The sequence below is a fragment of the Galendromus occidentalis genome, unplaced genomic scaffold (genome assembly GCF_000255335.2).
Source record: "Galendromus occidentalis unplaced genomic scaffold, Mocc_1.1 scf7180000077514, whole genome shotgun sequence".
Lineage (NCBI taxonomy): Eukaryota > Metazoa > Arthropoda > Arachnida > Mesostigmata > Phytoseiidae > Galendromus > Galendromus occidentalis.
In genome coordinates, this window is record NW_003805502.1 from 418,323 (window position 1) to 440,234 (window position 21,912).

General features: G+C 51.4%; 1 protein-coding gene across 1 annotated transcript; it reads left to right on the forward strand.

Moving 5' to 3' along the window:
* The first annotated feature begins 19,865 nt into the window (after positions 1-19,865).
* On the forward strand, positions 19,866-21,706 carry LOC100906233 (jerky protein homolog-like). Its single transcript, XM_003747223.1, has 3 exons — positions 19,866-20,072; positions 20,286-21,233; positions 21,299-21,706. Exons 1-3 carry the CDS (start codon positions 19,866-19,868, stop codon positions 21,704-21,706), a joined length of 1,563 nt encoding a protein of 520 aa, XP_003747271.1.
* The last annotated feature ends 206 nt before the right edge of the window (positions 21,707-21,912 follow it).

Consider the following 21,912-nt stretch of genomic DNA (forward strand, 5'->3'; position numbering starts at 1 on the left):
TTACCCCATGATACGGCGGGAAATTTCCCGTTCATGTTTCGCGTAACGCGTCCGTATCGTCGCCTCATCGAAGGAGCGCTTCGCCTGGATAACCAGTTGAATATATATCAATGATTATTATCGAAGTGGAATATATCCCCTCTGCTATGCCGAGAAGATATGCCCGACCGTTCCCAGTCCAATAAATCATTGTGGTACGCTCCAGAAAGATATTCGATATGCGAGGAGTTTATGTGCAGAGATAGGTACGCGCGAATCAGAGTTGGTCGGCCGGCGTTTCTCTGACTGACTGAGAGGGGGATGGATTCGGTGGAGTTCCCAACGCAACGGAATTCGGCAGAACGTGAACGAAACCGCGGGAACGGTTGTCAGAACTTTCTCCGTCATTCCCCGCGATCTCGATACAAAGAATGCCCAATCCACGGAGGGGGCATAAAGCCGTCAGGGCGGCCAAGAAATGATATTGAAAGACGAAAACTCCGACAATCGAAACAGTTCCGCTCGCTAGGCTCCTCACCGAACCCGGAAGCAGCTATGGTCAGCGTTCCCTGAATCGCTCCGGAGAAAACAATTGAGTATGGGTCCATTAGCTTCGGAACACTCGTTCTCATTGGAATCGGGAATCCTTTGAATTTTATTGTGCAGACATCAAATTAGCCCATGAGCCTGACCGCGAGTATTAGCCGTAAGACGAACAGAAAATGACGGATACTCTGGGACTAGAGTAAGGGCACGGGCAACTGGCACATCCCTCAGAAAATCATTCTGAAGGAAGAAAACTCGGGAATGGGTGCATTCGCCGGGTCTCATCTGATTTTTCCCGTCGTTATTTTCCCTGCCCTTTTCTGTCACGATCAAAATTCGGAACTGAGCGTTCAGAGATCTTCCCTGGACAATACTTCGTAATGTCTTCCTCGGCCACTTAACTCTACAAAGCAGCTGGTCGAAGACCCTGCTCATGGTTAGCGATGTCTCTGATGATGAGGCTGGAAATGGAGGAGAAGTCGATGTCGAATCAAGCCAACAACATGGCCTGCGAAACACAACTATCAACTAGGTACATTGAAAAACGACGACGCAAGCATTGTTGTCTACGCAGACAGACAGTCGCGAAGACCAAATGTAAGTCGCCGCTGCCCCGGTCCAAGTTCGGTTCTGTGATCGCCGCCGGAAAGTTTTCCGAGCGCCGCGGCCGCTGTCGTCGTCATTATCGACGGCAGAAGCTTCAAGCGGGAGTTAGAGAATCTGGACAGAAAGATGCAGCTGACGACGCGACGTCGGAATCGACAGCAACGATCACGACGCGGTAGTCGACGCGTCCACCTGCTCCTCGTTCTCTCGAGTTCAACTGTGGGCTTGCTTTTTTTCTTGCCCGCTTCCTCGGTGTTTGGGTCGCGCAGTCGCTCAACTGATGATTCATTCGAAGTTCTACAGGCAATCTAAATGTCATTAAGAAGGTGCATATTTAAAATCCGAAAGTCTCCCCTCTTCTCGCGTTGTGGCGCACCGTCTGCGATACCAGAGGGGCTTTGTTCGGCGTTTTAGTTTCTTTCCGATGCTCCGCTGTCAATTTACTCCAAGCTTTCCGCAACTCACAAGTACGATCGCTGGAAAAGTCGTCAACCGCTGCTCGGACTATATGGAACCATGCGAATCGTGCTATCCTTCAGAGCATTGTGTTTTTTTTCTTGTTTTTCTGCTTGCGGTGAGAGTCTAGCACAGGAATTCCGACCGCATGCGAGCGATCCCGGAGCCGGTCCCTGATCGGGAGTTCAAGAATTCCACGAATTCAGCACTTCGAAAAACGCTGATCGATAATCTACACACCAGATGGCGCCACGGGCTCCTGATTCTACAGTGATTCGATATCCAGCATTCGGACCCCGGTCTGGCGTCCGATGCTCGGTGAGAAGTACCCCGTGCAGCAAAGCAATTCTGTGACGCTAATAAAGACCTCTGCATTCACGCAGAACGTCTGGGAAGCTCGCGCCCGGGGGATACATCTCAGATTTCAAGCAGAATAACGCAGGATTCGGCGTATTTCGGGACAGAGTTTTTCGTGTGATGGGCTGCCCGATCAGAAACAATTATATTGAGGACAGTCTGTGCTTCAGGGATCGAGAAGACGTAGACGAATTAGAACCGAATCAGGCAGATTTCTGACAACGGGGTAGCTGCGTTCCCGACTCTCGTCCCGAAGGTCCCCCTAGTGCTGCTCATTCGCTTTCCTCTGACAGCGTCTCTCTGTGAGCCAGACGAATTTTTCCAGGTCAATACTGTCCGAAAGCTTCCGATTTCGTCAAGCTCGCCTCTAAACGCCTGAGTCAATTTCTCCGAAAAAAAAACGCTTCCCTGAAAACGTTCAGTGCTCAGCGACAATTATCATCAAATTTCCTGGATCTAATTTAAACCAACTCCTCTGTTGTCGTGACGAGCATCCCCGATTCATCGTCGATGCATACAGTGAGCCGATTTCACGGTCAGGTTGGGGAAAGTGCGCAGGACTAGTAGCGCTTTCGCCGCAAGTCTTTGCCGAGGCGACTTTTGGGCGGGTAGTCGTGTGTAATAAAACAAAGGCGATAACGACGCACCCAGTCATGAGAAGCATCCGAACTATCCGCGGGCACCTAACACGGCGATACCCCTGGCGCTGGAGTGGCGCTCACGATTTGACGTTTGGATTCGTAGAACGTCTGAGCCGGAATTTCGAGCCACCTTCTCATCAGCACTACAATCATTATTTATCCATTCGGGAATGGAGGAACTAACGAAAAAATGAACCATCAACGAACACCCAGGCAGACAAATTGGGGCGCGGAGATTCTTGAAAACCATTTCAATCATACAAGGTGTGCCCTCTGTTCAGAAAATCCGAAAGTACAGCTCCCGGATCATTCCATCGCCACGAGCTCTGGGAATGTTCGGGAACGAGGATGATTCTTGAAAGAAGAGCTTCGTGATTCGGAGCCTCGGTGAATTGCTTTTCTCTGGTACGTCTCCGCCGCGCTGAGGAGAGCTCGCCGTGGCAAGACGAAGGGGCTGAAACTACAATCCGATAGTAGTTTTCACTTGAGCCGCGGAACTCAAAATGACTGTCATATTCGAGCTGAGGTGAATTTTAGCGTCTCCATTTCCTGGCGTCGACCGTTAAGGCTGGATCTTCCGAAGGTTGGCAAGTATTGATCGAGCTTGAGCGTCTGATTACTCCCAGCGGTGGAAGAAATGCTGCCAAAGAAACCACGAGCTCGGCGAGTACGTACATATGTTTGAGTTCTTCGGAGTCACCCTCAAAGGATTCTGGCGGTTGTCGGGGATCATCTTCGATTCGGATACGAAGTGAAGTTCGAGCCTCGGTCGGCACGGAAGAATGGGGATTCAACAATCCCATACGCGGGAATTCCGGTTCTCGATCCGGAACTTACACACGGTGTATAGTCTCGTGTCCGTCAAGGACTATAGACCGATATCAAGAGTGTAGGGAGGGTCAACCATAGATACAACCTGTGGCTGGAGTAGTTCGCGACTGTGACGCTTATCTCTCCCGGTGAGCCGTGGCGCCCTTAGCCGCCTTACTCGAGAATGCGTCAGTGCGAAGTACAAAGGTCGCGCATTCGCTTGAGCACGCATGCAGGTCTCTCGCACTCACGTGACAACGTAATACTCGAAAAATGCTCACTCTGACGAGAGGTTCCCCTTTCGCCTGGGTTCCGTCGAGTCTGGCCGCCTCGAGTGTGAGACCGCCCCAAAGGTATCGGTAAGATCTCTTTCACGGTCCCGGGGATTTTCCATCACAGTCCACGAACTTGCGAAAATTTCGCCGTTCTTCCCGGAAACCCGCTCTGGCCTCTAGACGTGAAATGATGAAAGAAGTTTCCAGGGAGTCTCGTGAGAACGGACTTGTAGAAACCGAGCTTTTCTCACGCTGGAATCATATGGAATCGTTTTGCCGACCTTTGCATTCCTACGATCTCTTGCAAAAAATAGACTCATGGGCTCGCTGCGAGGTGTTGGAGATGCGGATTTCCGTCGACCCTGGCCCCAGTAGATGTATTCAAGGATGAGTCCGAATAGATTGGAAACCGTGGGGGCTCCGACGAAGATGCCAGCTCCGACCCAGCCGACCTCCGAACTTTTTCCGATTTCCCTGCATCACCTCATCTCTCTGCCGAAGTCTTGAGAGTCGACCGATACCTCGTGATAGTTTTCCGATAATCATAAAGATTTGTGGCTCACAGATGTTGAGCGCGAGATTTTCGAGGAAGGTTCCTCTCTGATCGGTTTCTTCAAAATCTCGTATTCTTCTTGATTGAGATGTCAGACTCCTTGATAGAAGAGCGGGGGAGCCTCTTTCGGAAGAAAGGAAAAACAGGATTTTTAGGCCGACGAGAAGCGTGGCCACGGTCTGACTCATCCGCGGGAAGAATGAGATGCTCCCTCATAATTACAACTACGGTACTGCGAGTGGAGTAATTCGACGGAGCCAAGGGGGATTCAGATTATCGCAGAGAACGAGCACCGATCCGAATGGAATGGACCCGTGATATGTTTCTCTCGGGGTCCAACGGTCCATCGATTTCCGAATAAAATCCGTGCATTAGCATGGGTCCGATTGCATGGCCTTGAAATTCGAGCCAGCTAGAAGAAAAAGAAGAAGAGATAGGTATAATCAGGCGAGATTCCGCAGAGAAGAAGATACAGACGCGTAGCGTGCCCTGCCCGCTTGAAAGACCGATAACAAACAAGAGTGGCAACCCGTTTTTTTTCGTTCCAACAAGGAGTGGTACTGGTCGCGGCGAAGAGTCCGCTGGATTTGGAGCCGAATCCGGAGCAGCAATGTCTAGGTTTAATATTGCGTTCACAGTCCACTCATGGGTAGACTGGTTGACGACCAGACTCACACGGTCCCATGATGATAATGAACCGGGAAGAGAAGAGAGCGAAATTGAGAGTATCTATAACACGCTCGTTTCGAGCCGCCGCTTCTTCCAGAGCTGTCGCGTACATTGAAATAATCTCACAGTGTTTATGGATGCGCTGTGCGGCGGTACAATGCTCCTGGAACACGGCGCCCCTCGTCCACACCCTTTTCTTTGTATGTATCTATAAATCCGTTTGCTCGACTTCGTCCGTCCGTCCGCTGGCCCGCTCGTTCGTTGGTCCGTACGCACGCTCGACGGACGCTCTTTCTGTGGACGAGCGATCGCAGTTTTTTACCTCTTGTTTATATGTATATATGTGAGAGTTCGAGCATAGCTTCCAAAGAGTTGAGATCCGCAGAATAGATCGAACCGGTTTCCTCAAGATGTTCGAATTCCGTTTAAGCGCGGACCGCTGTGCTCCACAGCGCAGGGATCGAAAACGAGAACGGAGGCATAGCTCCTTGTCTCCGGCGCGGGATACACTCGAAAATCTCCTGATAGAATGGCATGAGCTTTCGAAACAATTTACACGAGAGAATCAGGCCCGCAGAGCCCGAGTTTGGACCGAGGTTGCAGCCTCGAGCCTACGCTCGAGGTATCCACGCCCCCGCGGCAGATCTTCCGACACATTTAAAATACGTCGACACGGAGATTCCGTAGAGTCGAAATTGAGTTGATTCCCCTTTGAGTGGACCGCTATGCTGCGGAATAGACACTGAAACTTGAGAATTTCTTTTCTAGAGAGTGAAGAGCACGGAACGAAGCGACCTGTATAATAGAAGAGGCGCCCGATTACGGCACGCGAATCATCTTGATCGAATCTACGGGGGAGAAACGCGTGAAAATGAGCTCACCGAGTTCGTGGGAATGCTCACCACCGTTCGAGGCTAAGGTGAACTCGAGCAAAAGACCGTTCCACTTCGTCAAGGGGACGACTGTAGGAGACGACTCTATTGAGGACGCGAAGGACACAATAATCGGTGTCCGTAATCCGACGTTCATTGTGAAACTTCCGCGTAAAACACTTTATTGAGACTAGTTTACCTATCGCAAGCTGAGTAAACACGAGATAGTCTTGTCGGCTGGAGGAATACTCCGGAGATGATGTTCCCTTCCCAGATCCCCTAGGAGCAGAACGAACGGAGTCGATCAGCAGAACGGATTTACTGCAGAGAATTGCGAGACACAATGCCGTCCAGGAAGCTCGCTCAACCTTTTGATAAAATGCTCCTATCGGGATTGGGGAAACGACTCGAGGAGGCATAAACTCGTAGCCGACGGATGCGCGCCCGACACCGTTCTTGATCGAAGCGAGGAGTTCCGAGCAGAAGCCATCCGTAGGACGGAGTCGAGCTTTTCGGTAACGAGACAGGTCTTCCCAAGATTATCGAGTTTAATAAATGAAGCAGAAACCCAAGACAACACGACACGGGACGTTCCGTGGAGTCTCTGTCTCACGTCCACTGAAATCCAGTGAAAATGATCAAAAAAAAATCCGACGACTGAGAGGCGTACCCATGGGTTTTGCTCCTTAAAGAATCTCTTTCGTGACTTCGCCGGTGGACCGTCTGTCTGTGGGGTGCCTAAACGCGGCTATTCCCGATGCATGCCACGGGTACAGCGGTCGACTCTGAACTTCAAGAGACCGTGGATAGCAGCCGACCGACCGATCCGCCGCGAGTCGCGTGTAGATGCCACTGCTGCGACGAAAAATACCGATAGGGACGCTTTGAGAACAAGAAAAAGTGAAACCAGGGGATTCACTCAGAATTCAAGCGCCCCGACAGGCGCGCGCTGCGAACATCGCTGGAGACGTGCGGTACCTAAATGTCGGACATCACCAGCTGTACCTGGGCCCGATGCCGTGGCCTCGATCGGGCGTAATGGGGATGGATCTCCAATATTGACACCAGAGATCTCCTGAACTCTGCCGAGTAGCGGCGCTTGAAGGCATCGTGGTCGAATTCTTCCGCCAAAAAACGGGCGGATGGAAGCGTGAACGATGACAGTTCGGACCAAATTGCGCCATTGCACCGAAAAAGTGCGCGCGCGAGTGTCTTCTGGTTCGACTACGCGTCTGTGCGAGAAAGCTTAAAAAATCTATTTTGGTTTTTAGGCTTCGCCAAATAGTGGACGCGACAACAGCCGCAAGCTCTGAAAGACAATGCGGCGCTCCCAATTTTTATCAAGTCGACGACGATATTGAGGATTTTCGCCGGCCGACAACGAGTCTTCCGTGGGCTTAACGCGCCGACCGGGTAAGCCAAGGATCGGCCGGTCTGGAGGAGTACGCACCACGAGGAAGGTAGCAGCTATGCGAGCGATCATCGAAACGGAGAGGCAAACGAGATTTAGATGGAGAGTTCGATTCAAATAGCAACAATATTCCAACGCATCGGAATCTAATCGATCCACTTGACAGCCGGACGTTATCCTTCGGTCACCTTGTCGCTCGTGGACTGGTATGGACAGACACGATCCCGCCGGCCCGCCGTCCGGACTGCTCACCTATCTGCCTGCCGGGCTGCCCGCCCGCCAGCCGGCCGGCCGGTCTGTAGGATCTCTCGCGGACTACGGCGTCGACAAGCGGCCTTTGTTGCGGGGCTTACCTTGCCAACTTGGGAACAATGTATCTTACGAGTCGGCAATGCATGACAAGGCTGACTCTGGAGTAGCAACATTCGCGATGTAGGTCACAGCGCGGTCATAGTCCAGAGTACCCGAACTTCTTAGATGGGCTTTTGCGCCTTTTCGCTTATAAATGGAAACTTCATGGCTTCTGCCATACAGCCTCATGGGCAAACGCAATCTCAATGAAGAAATTAGGAAGAAGCGAACCTGTGCTCCGGAAAATATGTATTTGTTTCGACAGAGTACTTTGTTTCGCTTGTACGAATTAGTATGTGTGCATTAGCATCGTTGTGAATAATTCCTCATACAGTCTAAGCGGCTCCCCGCAACTCAATGCTGCCTTTAGGTAGGGGGATAGGGATCAATGTTGCAGAGCATTTATTGTCAAAGGAATACCATTACAACCGTGCAACTATTTTGATAATACCTAACCGTGACATAAGCACAAGTTGAATGTTGAAAGCGCTCCGTGAATCTCATCAGTTCATCGGGGAGACGGCCCCATTATCTCATGTCGTCTGAGAATTTGCTCCGATCAAGTCTCTGTAATACGAGTCCGCCAGCAATTAATCAGGCAGTGGATCGAGGTCCACAACTCTACACTCGAGTGTACAGAACGAACCTACAGCTCGTGTCGGCGGCACTCGAGTCGCGCTATCTCAACTTCCCGCTCTCAAGGTGACCCTACCGTCAGCCGCGAGGGAACGCCACAGAAACTAAAAACTACTAAAGGTTGCTATTCGCGGCGTTTGTGGATCTGTTACATAATGATTGGAGTTTTCTCCCGGAGTCAACTAAGGAGGCTGTGGATTTTCCGAAGTTCGGCTGGATAGGGTGACGCTCGCCACCACCTGGGCATTTTCGCCCGGCGAGAATTTCAGAATCAGATGATTGGGACAAATGGAATGAATATAAAAGCCTCCTGATGTGCTTGTTATCTCAATCGACGCTCCGCTCTTAATGCTGGGGAAGAGCCGCCCTTTCGGTTAGTTCTGTCGGTCGAGGAAGAGTGAGGCCACAGATTCTCGGCAGCACCCGAGTCGCATTCCTACCGTGGACGGATGGCCGTCAAAACTTATCTTCGTTGAGAATCTCGAATGACGAAAGTGATGTCTTACTTCTGACTGATCGTTTGTTCGATTCGGATGTTATGATCGGAGCCCGAGTGATCGGCAGCTGCTACTGCAGATGGAGTCCGGTATCTGCTACAATTACGCTCGACGGACAGCACTCGACAAGCGAACACTGATTATCGAACGCTTAGCGGAACGTTCGACGGAGCGAGTTATCGTGGAGCGATTCGTCTGTTTGTTAATACGCGCAGGACGCACTTGAACAAGACGCTTCAGCCAGAGCCACGGGAGGGAGAGTATGCATGCAATCAGACAAGAGAAAAAAACAGCTCAGGCTAGCAGCTAAGATACGGCCAGAAGTACAGGCCAAGGCTACCGCACACATGCTTAACGGATACTGATACCGTATCTTCCAACATAGATGTCAGCGGTAGCCGAATCGCGAGAAGTCTCCGCCAGTCGTTCACTCGGTAAGTCCACCGGCTCGCCTATCCGCCAGGCCCCGAGCGGTGAGAAAACGATACTTTGTAGAAAAGTAGAAGAGAAGTGACGATGTCTTCCTATTGGCGCTGCCTCGCCTCCGACGGCCTCGGTCGTCGTGGCATTATCTTCCGTCGAGCTACTCTTGCGACGCAATCGCTGCCGTTGATTCCGCCAGGTAGCGGGAAGTGACGCGATGGAGCTCGCTGTGTCGGCGGCTGCGCGCTCGAATGCGCGGCTTCTGATCTTGAAAGCGAACTCGGCGTAAACTCTCGCTTCCCTTATTTGAGATAGCGTTCATGCGGTCGGTCTGTGTGAAAAGTTGCTTGACCCGCTTCTCATGTGTTTCCTGCGATTGGAGCCTCTTTGCGTGTCTAACAATGTTTACGCGATATAAACTCCTCCGGGAACTCGAGACCTATGTACATACTTCTGGTCTCTGTTCCGGGCTCTGAATCAATGTATACTTCTATTCCAGGAACACCTTGTCGTCTTACGGGTAGCAGTCTGTTGGAATCCTCTTCTCCTGGGGACGGCTCGGATGCAATACGGATTTTTCGATCGTAAAGCTCGCGTAAAGCCCGACAGGATAAATGTCTTCAGTAAAAGTTCCTCGACATGAGCAGCTATCGATTCAAATCGAAACGCAGATGCGGGGCAACCTGCTCGCCTACGGTCGGGAGAGTTTGCATCTGGCCGAACGTCACGGTGACCCTGACTGATAAAGAGACGGATGGATTCTTGCAACAACTGAGAGTACGTCGACAAAGTACGCGGCGAGATGAAAAGCGACACCTGGACGAAAGGAAGACAAAACGGTATAATGTCATTTGATGAATGGATCAACCGCGGATTCTCCTCTAGCTTGCCGCGATGGAGGGATCGGACGGATGTTGGGTGACAGAAAATGGAGCACAAGGTTCGAAATATGTGTTCTACACAAGCAAACGGGGAATGATATGACGTGATCTTTGATTTATTGTATCAGATCTGCTTCTCTTCGAACTTTTTTCCGGATTCTCGGTCGGACCGGCTCGGCGGGGCGAGCATGTTGATTTACGCGTCAAATTTTCTCGCCCTATAATCATTCGGAGCGGTCGACTGCGTGACGCCATGACTGAAAAGCGTGAAAAAACTTTGGCGCAATGTCACGGAAAGTGAGCTTCAGCTTGCACGAGCGACCGATAGCTTCAATTCAATCGCGGACGATGCGCTGGGGGAGTATCGGTAGGAAAAAAGAGTTGGGAGGATCCGGAGCCATTAGAAATGCACGTTACCGCGACCGGAATTATTCATTTTATTGTCCATAGCTTATGGGGGATGAGATACGGGACGTATAACGCAACTCGAGAGAGGTTTCGATCGGAAGGATCGTGACATCCCGCAATTCTCAGTGGGTCCGACACAGTTGGCGTACTCGGAGAGAAACACTCGAAGACCGAAGAATCGGACAGACCTTTCCTCCCCATCGAGTCGGCAGATCGTAGTCAAAAATGCGAAGGGTACCAGAGCGGGGAAAGATTTCCAACGGAAGGTCACATCGTGAAACGATTCAGGTTCCTGTCGATCGAATGATTCTGGTCCACGAAAATGGATTCACATGTCGAGATCCACGTATTACGCAAGCTTAAACTGGTCGAGGCATGCCGGGCGACGGAGCGGAATCCGCCCGACTGCGAAGCGACAAGCATCTGTTCATGCCACTCATGGATCGAGCTTGGAGTCGCTGCGCTGTGATCATTATGGTGATTATGATCAGTAGTCCGAAATGAAGATCCGAAACGCTCCGATATTCGGAAGACTGCTCGCGGAACAAGTTGGATAATATAAGGTATCTTTGATGGATTGGATCCCGGAAGCCATTCTCCAAGGACTCATTCTTCCTTCGACTGACATCCCCGACGTGCATCAGAGTCTCCGGATACCGAGATCAGGGCGTCGGAAATTATCCGGGACTACGCAGCTGAGGCGAGAAACAGTAAATCCCCCGAAACAACGAGTCACTTCTCCTCTTGGAAAGACATGTCCTGCGACAAGAACAGCTGATTTCCATCAATGAATGATGAAAGACACGTCTCAGCACGGATGAGTTCTTCACCGAATCTTCATCGCACGACCGCGCGGTACCGTAGAGGATTCGCTGACCCACGAAGAATCGATAGATTCCTAGTTGGAGATCACCGTTTTAGGTCAAGGGAACTCATCTGTACCAACCGGCCACCGGAGGATTTCCATACGCGTGAAGGCTCGGGTATGCGGGGCCTCCTCCATAGCCTGACGTATGGATGATGATCGGTACGACGAGCTTCGTTTTCTTCCTTTTCTTCTTCGGAGGTTCTTCGTCCTCATAACGTGGTTGGAGAGCGTAGAGCAGCATTCCGAACTTGACCAGCTTGATGAGTTCCTTACCCTTCTCTTTCCGAGCTTCTTGCGAGTACACAGACAGACTCAACATGAGCAGACCCAAGAAAATCAGGAGACGCATCCTATCCCGTACATGGACCACCAGACCGAGGACGTGGTCAGAGCGACATCGATGAGGGAGTGCCCGGTCGTAAACCGAGCTGAGATACCACGATCTCGCAATCCAGTCGACTTTCCCGGGAGAAGGGTGGTAGATCCGGGGGCCGTTCCAACGGTTTTTCCAAAGAGTTCCGGGGAGGCACTGGAGCACCGAGGATCAAAGAGAAAGCGGCTCGCTCACATCGCTGGTCGAAAAGGCAAATACCAAAATCCATCGAGGGATTTTCTCTATATAAAGGTGGGCTAACTAGGAGCGAGGGTAAGCTACCAGCCAGTATTTTGAATCTGATTGAGTCTCGGACGACACGCTCACTATACTGACACCGGATGGCGAAACGATCGCTTTTCGATTACCGACATATTTTCGCTTCAAATGATATAATGGATCCCATATTGAGTTCTATCCTAGAAGACGCGGGTGGTGTTGATTCTTTCGTCGTTCGTTCCCTTATCGATTTGCTTGCCCGCCCTCAAAGGGCCGACCTTGAATTCCTGAAGCGGTGCCGCTACTCTTGTCGCCGGTCACGTTAGTTCCCGCTGAGCTCCGATGTCAACACTCTCGAGCGTCGCTTTCGTGCCCGCATGGCACGCTTGCCCGATCGCTTGATCCAACAAACCGTTCCGTCTTCCGCCGATTTTTTCCTCTTTTGCTCAGCACTGTTCAGACTTGTTCGCCTTATCTCTCTTGGACCTGCTCACTGGGGATGTCCCCGAAACTGTGATTTGTGAATGAGTCTCGCTACATTGGAACGATGCGTTCCTACACGATCGCCATCCGCTTTTCTGTGGGGCTGCCCGCAGTGTTCTCAAGAACGTTAAAATGCAAATCCCAGATACCAGCTGAAGTTATCTATCGAGTTCTCGGCGGCGAGGGGAGCAGCCACGGTGGCGACGTCGACGACGACAGCGCTTGGTGGCATTAGCAGGAATCGCCAGAAGTCTCCTCCGACCAGGCGTTGGCCCTCGGTTACGACATGAGGGCCGATGATCAGATGCTGCATCGACAGTGCTTCACAAGATTTATATCAGATATATGTAGATAGATGGAACAGAAGATAAGACCGACCAGCGAGTGAGCACTGATCACGGTGATGCAGCAGCGAGTGTGAATTAAGTACTGAGCAGACCTCCCCTGACGTTTACGGCCGAATAAAAGCGAGCAAGTTTCACTTTAACATGATAAAATTCAGGGAAGAGATCCTAGAGGAGAACTACCCCGCGAACAAACGGGATACCAATGAATGATTTTTCGAGGAACAGCGCCGCCTCGGCCCGGGATGCTCTGTCCGTTGTTTGGGCATCAATAGTCGGATGTTGCTGCCCGTCGCTTCCTGGAATGGGAAGACTCTTCGTAGGCTTTGTCCGAGAGCTATAGACCGAGTGGAGTGTACTGGTCGGCGAGCCCGGATTATCTTTAGCCTGGTTGCCTTCGTTAAATGAATCCACAGCTCGGTGTGTCCGGCGTTTGACGGCTTCGAACTTCCACAGCTCGGTTGAACTTTTGTGCCTGGAAATCGATCGGAGACATTCCCTCACAGAAAATGTGCGTGAAGAGAGTCTTCATGGCGCGTTTTCAATTTCCTTAGTTCCAGCATTGGAGTCCTTCCGCCGAGCGCTTATGAATCCAAGTCCCCCCTCCCGGACAGAAACGGCTCTCGTTGCTCTCGTAGAACACCTGATTCTTGTTGCGTTGATTGTGCAGCCGATTATTATCGAAGTCCGTACATTAGAGACGATTAGAGCTAGCTTCGTTAGGCCTAATCGTGGCGACTCGTATCGTAAGCGGACCATTGTTGATCTCTGCGACGCCGACGCCCCGCTTATCGTACGAAGGAGGGTTCTTACATCGGGGATTATCATTGTTGCCCTCATCTCTCCCTCGGAAATTGTCTCTTCAATTTGAAAGCCGATTATCCGTGTTCTGAGTGTAGATATGAAAATCGTCAGTATCGCAGGCAAAGCTGAACTTTCTGCCGGTCGGATTGGCGATTCCGCTCTGTCGATGTCGTTGGCGACGACGAGCAGAATTTCTGGTCCTGGAAAATTTTCTCCTTTAATTAAAGTCCGCTGCACGCTCCTAACACGCAGGAGCTTTACGCAAGGATGGAGTCCTGGTAACGGGAGTTTTCGGCGGAACAAGAGAGAGTTCCTAAGCGAAGGAAAATCAAGCCCCGACATCATCGGACAACGAGCAGCTGAATTATGCAGTCACGTCCGACGTAATGGAGATATCACTTTGTCTTCCCGCTACCGCAATTCGTGAAAAAGGCGAGAATATGGGGATACGTCATTCTGGGAGTAGTCGCTATCACCGGCGTTTTCGATGCGGGAATTTCATCTTCAGTAGTTGTTTGATCCTCAGCGCGGATCTGTCTACAGTCGACATTCTTCGAAGCGTTCGGAGCCGTATCGCCGCATTGGTCGCCGATGAGCGGTCCCGGTGTTTCCCAGAACTGAAGAAGTACTCTCGTACTGCGTTTCCGAGGCGTCCCCTCTCTTTACGGCGACGGTTGCGTTTCCTCGTTTTTCCCTCAACGTTCGGTGCTGTACATCATCGCCGTCATCTTCCAATCGGCAGTGAGTTGAAATTGCTATTCGGCCGTTTGAATGGCAGCTCAAGGAAAGCGAATTAGAGGTGAATAACACCGACAAGCTTTGACGGAGGGCGCGAGAACCGAAGGAGAGACACTTGTGAGCTTTGACGAAAATTTCCAGTTTGATGCTAACAACGTCGTCGTATATCATGCCCGCGAAGAGTACGAGAAGACAGCGGCTCTGTTGTTGTCGTGTCTTCTCCGTATGGATGTGTGATCGGTGGAGAACGACCGAGTCGGCCGGTGGAGTGAGATGGAAGAATTGAGCAGCAGAAGTGAATGGCTTTCTCGTTTTCTGCTCGTTTCTCTTCTCATCGACCGGCTCCTCAGTTTTGACAGATTTGAAGGAATCAGCCGGAGAAGCCGATGAACGGAGAAAAAATCACAAACAGAAAACCGAAGACGAAATTTCTGTCGGCAGAATTATATCTTGAGATGAAATTCATCTTTCTATTGATACATCATGGGCCGAAGTTCTCGACCGCGCTGAGCTCTCCAGGAACCGTCAGCGGAACGCAGTGGTCGGTAGTGGAAGTCAGTTCTCGCGAGAGTCCGTTCGCCTCGCAAACCCGCCAACGTTGCGAATGACGCAATCCGTGCGCTCTCATGTATGTGGAGTTCCGAGATGAAAGATCGGGAACAATTTCAAGAGCAACTCGGATGATCTATTTGTGCTTGAGATGGGAAGTCGAATCCCTATACCCTGGTCGATCCCTCAATCGGGATACAATTATTCATTTCCCGCTCGGGCAGGACGGTTTCAGGCGACTGAATGGAGCTCGATTCAAATAAACAACCTATAAATAGCGTCTCTGCTCGGTTCTCCTCTAATTCCGCCTCGAAACATGGAGTCCGACTGCGTTGACGTCGACTTCTCCAAGAAGGGTGACTAAGTCGATTACGTTTCCCCCGCTCTCAATTCTTTCCGTGCTCTCCAGGAGCAGCACCGATGGTGTTGTCAGGCGTTTATCGCCAAGATTGCTCCCCGCAGGAATCTTTTTATTTCCTTAACCGTTCCCTTGGGACTACAGCCGATGGAGCCCCTCCTTCGTTTCCCGGAGCTCGGAATCCGTTCCGCGGTCCCGGGTCCATGATGACGTTTCTCAGTCGTTGCGTCAGTGGAATGAGGGAACGATTGCTCTCGAGCAGTTGTCGCAAAGACAGAAATCGCTACCGCCAATCACGTCAATCGGCATGAAGTGCTCTCCGATCCCTGCGGGTCGTCCTCGACACCCAGTCTTTCCGTCGCTACTTTCTGTCCTGTCTGCCTTCTGGCTAGTGGGCCCTCTCACTCGCTCGGCCGGTCAGTCTGTCGTCGACAACGTGGAGGCGTCGATGACAACAACAACGACGATTGAGAAGAGAGGAACCGACGGCAACGATGACGCGACGTAGGAGAAGGACATGAGGAGGGTCAATGCTCGACAAGTGCAGCATCTAGCAGCATCAGGCACGTGTCTGTCCTCAGCTCGGTCAGCCGGTCTTCTCTAGCTCACCGTCGCTACTACCACACTACCGGCAAAGTCGACTTCGACTACAAAGACTACGATGGAAGCAGCGGCTCAAACGACCGCTGTACCACCAGCACTCTTTCGCCGGATAGTCGGTCGGTCGGTCGGTGGGACCGACTGACGGTCTTTCTGTCTGTCAGTCAGTCAGTCCGTCCGTCCGTCTATCCCTTGCTTGGTTGCTCGGTCGATCGGTCTGTCGGTCGGTCGGTCTCGTGGCTTCGTTGGTTTCACTTTCTCGATCAGTGCACCAAGCACCACGCCAGGCAAACAGACCGTCCGTCCATCCGTCGAAGCGACCGAGTCAGCCAGTCTGTCAGCCGGTGATGACGGTGTTGTAGGGAAACCCAGAAAAAAAAGCGCCAATTTCCCTCACGCCGCTCCACTCGTCGTCATAAAGCACCACCGGTTCATTCATCTTCATCTTACTAGTTGTCGGTCTGTCTGTCAACCGGTCTGTCCGTGCGTCGGTTGTTGGGTCGGTCGGTCGGTCCCTCTGTCTGGCTGTGAGTCCGTCCGTCCGTTCGTCCGTCGTCGTCGGTCCGTCACTAACTAACCATCCATCCGTCCGGTGAGAGAGTAGTGCGTGTATCCATCCACACGCTTTGCAAACGACGGGTGCGTAGCAGAACAACAGTATCCACCATCCGGCAAGAACCAATCAGCAGACGGCCGGCCGGCAACGATGAAAGCTCGAACTTTCCTCAGACTGAAGGAATCCCAGAGGCAAAGCAGAGGAGCTCCCCGTGTCAGATGAGCGTAATTGATGGCTTTCATTAAACACCGTTAAATGTCTATCCGGGCGAGGGTGGTGACTTTTTCTTCAATTATCCACTCAGCGGCTTGGGTTCGCTCAAATGAATCCGATCCTGCGGCTCTTCCCTTCCGCGATGATTTTCTTCATTCGGTGAGGATCGCGCGAACGAACGAAACACACGCAAACATGCACCGAGATGGGAGCGACGTTCTCTCCCGGGAATCTCTCCGGAACGTGTCCGTGGAATACTGAGCAAGACCACGGCTCCATCACCAATCAAAGGAATCAGAGGAGGGCATCGTCAGAAAAGAAAATGCGGCCACGAAAGTTATCAGTTGTCGAGTCACGCATGGGATGACGCGGCAACGTATTGTCAGTCCGTGCCTTCCTAAGCGCTCTAATGCATCGACGTGCGAGCTCATTGTCCACATGAGTTCCACTTTTACATAACGCGAGCGTATTTTTCTCGCCGGACGAGGTGGACGAGGCAGGACACGGCCAATCTCAGTCTTCTTTCATACGGAGTGACGATGAGTTAAAATAGAGATGAGAGACGGAATGGAAGGATTTTGCCGAGGAGTGTGCACACCGCTCCGGAGGATCGATCATCTGAATTGGCCAGGCGGAGTCGCCTCTTTCAACTTTTTCTTCTTCCGCAGCTCTCGCCTGGACTTTTCTGCCCGCCACGATTCAAAGCACTGCGGAGGGAACCACAAAGTAGGAAGGTGCTTCCGACAGCGACCGACTAGCTAAGGAACAAGCTCGAAGATATCATTCCTCCTCCCGCCGTCATGAGCTTTCTCCCTGTTGCCACAGTGGTAACTGTAATGTCGATGAACTTCAGCCTCCGTAGGCCCTCGGGGCTTCTCACGAAGAGTCCTCGATTGCGAGATCGGATTGCGAAAGTGGATGGGGCGCGCGAACGCCCCGGCTCGGAGCTCGAACTTTGGGATGGGAGAAGCGAATTGGAAAGCTTCGTCCCTCCGTGGACCCCTTCGCTCGTTCATCCATATATTCGTTCACCCGTTTGGAGGGATGGACTCCTCAACGCATGGCCGTCGCAGGGAATTTCCGAAAGGAATCGGGCTGGGTGAACTCTAAAAGTGAACTCACGACTACGAGGTGGTTCCGACTGATTCCAATGAATGAGTCCTTTCACGTTCGGTACACCAACGACATCCGAATGGAGGAGCGAACGTTTTCTCACAAACAAGGACATCAACAGATGAGAAAAGCTCAAAAAAAGAGGGCGTTGTTGAGCGATGTGCGTGACGTCTGACGATCGCAACCCGACAGCTCATAGCTCCGACATTATTCCGCATACAAACGGTAGGACATACATGCTCAGCAGCCCCCCGCAACTCGCTTGTTCACTGTGATGTGCCGCTCGGACAGCCGGCCTCCGACATCGCAGTCTGCCATTAATTCAACGCGTTCTTTGTGAGCTTACAATTCAACTGCCGCTTTTCTCTGCAGCTTGTTGTAGAGCTTTATAACTCACTCAGTTTGTCCTGGAGCTTTCAGATCGATTCGTTCTCTTCGGCTGCAGCGATATCGCGTCGGCATCGGAAAGCGACGTCGCACACTGAGGACCACATGGGAGAATCCGCTATCTACCATAATCCAGAGGATTTTTCACCTAAATCATCCCCGAGCCGGATTTATACTTCAATCGGAGTCGATTCATTCGGCAAAAGTTTCACTCTCGGCGCAAGAATTCCCGACTGACCCGAGGTGATGGAATTCACCCCGGCTAACTTTTGAAACGACCAGAACCTCCCGGACGAATTCCCCCGGGGTTCGTGAGTGCATTCTCACGAACATGTTCTGGTGCTCATCGCAGTAATTTTCATAATTCCGTCAATGAGCCGTAATTTCAGCGTCTTATGTTAGTTTTATAGTTTGCTCGTCCGTTCCTTCGCGCAAACCAGCGAGTCAACTAGTGAGCCTGGCGGCGGTCGACGTCGGCGTCGCCCTCACCGCATTCATGATATTCGAGAAGTACTGTTACATATGGAGTAACGTATTCTGCGTCGTTGGGATTTGGCTGTACGTGCTCCGACTTCGGGAAGCTATTGGGATCGATGAACTTGACTGCATCCGCGCGGACGACCTGGTTGAGCAGTCAGACTGTCCATCGTTGGGAGATATACCGCAGCCGTCGTCAACGATCGAAAAACAATAATTTCAACAACGATCAGGGGTCCGGCCGGAATTTCGCGGACCCCGCAGAGGATGCGCAGACCACGTCCGGATACCTTTGCTCGTAGGAGTGGATCTCCGTATACTCCTGATCTCCTTTGGCATGCTTCCGGCAAGTTGCCGTTACCACAACAGGAAATAGACCTAGCGATTCGCCTGGCACTCTGTGTGTGACTGTCCAAAAATCGCCTCGTTAGAAGCATCGGACTCATATCGTGCAGAGGCCTTCGGCGGGTTTAGCTTATCTGCTGTTCCTGATTCGCTGCTCCTTACCGCCGGTGCCCAGTCGCTCCATGCTCCGATTCTGTACGACGCTCGTCGACCGAGACAAGTTGGAGACGACTCCTAAGAAACGCAGGGATACGTACTCCGAAAATAAATATATGTAGGACTGCTCCGCGGAGGATTCCAGCGCTGCTTGACGCTCTCGGCTCCGGAGCTTAATGATTCTCCTCATATAACCGGTGAGAAATTCTCGCTCGAGTCCTCATCAAAGGCTTGTGGAAGACGAAACGCATACAGTACAAACTCGATTATATCACCTAATTCGTGTCCAAAAATGGTGATATAATCGAGAGTGTGATATAATCGAGTTTCCATAGACTTCCATGGGAAATCGATTATATCACATTTTCGACTCGATTATATCACCCTCCGGATACAAACTCCATAGAAACAAATGGAGACTCGATTATATCACCCTCTACCGTCCTCTCGATTATATCACACCGATAGAACCAGCCATGATCTCAATCTGTTCAGTGATCTCTCGAGTCATGGAATTATTTTTTTGGTTGATTCTGCTCCACCGATCGGCTAGAGCAAGTCGAACCCGATAGAGATCCGTCACTGGAAGAGCTCGAGGCGTCGAAGAAGCAGTCAGAGGTAGGTAACATGAGGGGGATGTTTTCTTTTTGCTGTCGGCAGAGAAAATCAGGGTCGACTCCGCATCGTCTGAGAGGCTCTGAATTCTCTGAGAAGCATTCGTCGCACGGCGGAAAAGAGACCGGAGACAACGAGAAGAGGAAGAACGCTCCTGGAAGCCGAGCGACTGTTTCATTCGGTACACTGAAGCGGTCCGAGCTGCGTGCCCCTCCATTCCCCGGGAACTCGGTTGCTGATTTTTGTGATTTTCCCTCAAACGTGAATCATCCACCTGTGTCACACTGAGCGTGATCATGATCGGAAGGAAGACCAGAACCGTTTTGACCCTCGAGCAGAAAGAAGAAATCCTCCAATCGCTTGAAGGAGGCGAGACTCAAGCTTCTCTGGCCGAGAGATACGGAGTCGACAGGAGCACAATATCCAACATCAAGAAGAATGCTTCGAAAATCAAAGAATTTCGCCAGTCTGTGACAGAACAAGGAGCATCAACGAGCGTCAAGGTGTGACGCATACCTAGGTAGAGTTATGCTTCAATAAAGAGAAACCGAGAGAGACGTCGTGGTTTGTGAGGTTCGCTGAGGTGCGAGGGCAGCCCCGACGTGCAATGTACGTCGAGGAAGCCTCTTGAGCGGCGCCGAACTGACACTCGAGTACAGACCGTCTAAGCAGACGGAGACGACCACGACGGCTCCGGCGGATAACCGAAATTTCAGTCTCATCATTCGTCGAGCCAAACTGTGGCTTCACACAAGGTGATGAAAACCGCGAAAGACGAAATGCTCGAAGCGGCTTTGTACAAGTGGTTTGTACAGAAGCGTACCCTCGGGTTTCCTTTTTCTGGCTTCATCATTTGCCAGAAAGCTCTGGAGCTCAATCAGAAGCTTGGAGGGGACCCTGAGTTCAAAGCAAGTCAAGGTTGGTTGGGAAAGTTCAAGAACCGCCATGGGATCCGAGAATTGGAAGTCCAAGGTGAGAGGATGTCCTCCGACGTGGAAGCTGCTGAACGATTTGTGTCCGAATTCAATGGTCTCCTGCACGACGGAGCTTTCGATCTCGATTTCATCTACAACGCGGATGAAACAGGACTCTTTTATAAGGCCTTGCCCAGCAGATCATTGGCAGCTCGGAATGAAAGGACGGCTCCAGGGCACAAAAGTAGCAAAGAACGAGTCACCGCGATGGTGTGCGCTAATGCCACAGGTCGTCACAAGATCTCGATGTTGATCATTGGTAAATCACGGAACCCTCGGTGCTTCAAGAACATTCGCATTCCGGTGGAATACAGAGCGCAGAAGAGGGCATGGATGGATCGCGAGATCTTTCTCGACTGGTACCAGAACGTCTTCATTCGCGAAGTCGAAGAGAATCAGAGGATTCTCGGCAAGGAAGGCAAGGTGTTACTGCTGTTGGACAATGCCCCATCCCATCCGCCGATCGATATGTTGCCGACACAGAATGGAAAATTCGTCGTAATTTTTTTGCCTCCGAATGTAACCGCGCTTCTTCAGCCCATGGACCAAGGCGCGATTGAATGCCTGAAGCGAATGTACCGGAAGCAAATCATGATTCGACTGTTTGCCCTCGATGATGGGAACAACGCCTTAATGCGAGATTTCAACAAGATCATCAATCTAAAGGATTGTTGCTACATGCTGGCCGAGGCATGGGCATCTGTTAAGACCACTACTCTGCAAATGTTTGGAACAAAGTCTTGCCCTGGAGGCAGGTCGATTGCGCTCCGGATGCTATCGAAGATTTCGTCGAGCCTGTGATCCTTGGGGAGCAACTCCGTAAGGTCCCTGGATTCATGGATTGCGATCCGGAGAACATATTGGAGTGGTTGGCTTGCGACTCCACTGATACTGGGCATCACTATCTCACCGATGACGAAATCGTCGAGGAGGTTCGAGCAGTCTACGCAGACGACGGGGAGTCAGGAGCCGATACGCAGGAAGACTCACAAGAGGAAGAAGAGGACGATTCTCCTCCGCCGGATGTCCCGACCGCTGCGCAAGCAGCGGACGCTTTGCAGACCGCCTTGCAGTGGCTCGAATCGCAACAAAACTGCGATTTATCCGATTTAATTCGACTTGCCCGATTGCGGGCCGCTGCTTTTGCAATGGGCACGAACTAGTGCCTCGAATCCACGTTTCCTCTATCGTTATCGAAAAGAGTTTTTCTTGATTGGATGGATGTTTGCATCCGGCATCAAGCCGATGCCAGGTTTGATACACGGGGACATTGGTATGAGTCGTGAAGGTGATATAATCGAGTTTTTGAGAATTTCAGGCATGGGACATTCGGAAAAATGCATTCGGATGCTTTTTTAGGTGATATAAT

Bases quoted from the DNA above. Each gene is read 5' to 3' on its own strand.
- LOC100906233 (XM_003747223.1), top strand. From the start codon at position 19,866: ATGATCGGAAGGAAGACCAGAACCGTTTTGACCCTCGAGCAGAAAGAA. The intron at 20,073-20,285 runs GTGTGACGCATA...CCGAAATTTCAG, and splicing joins GAGCATCAACGAGCGTCAAG to TCTCATCATTCGTCGAGCCA. The intron at 21,234-21,298 runs GCATGGGCATCT...CCCTGGAGGCAG, and splicing joins GTTGCTACATGCTGGCCGAG to GTCGATTGCGCTCCGGATGC.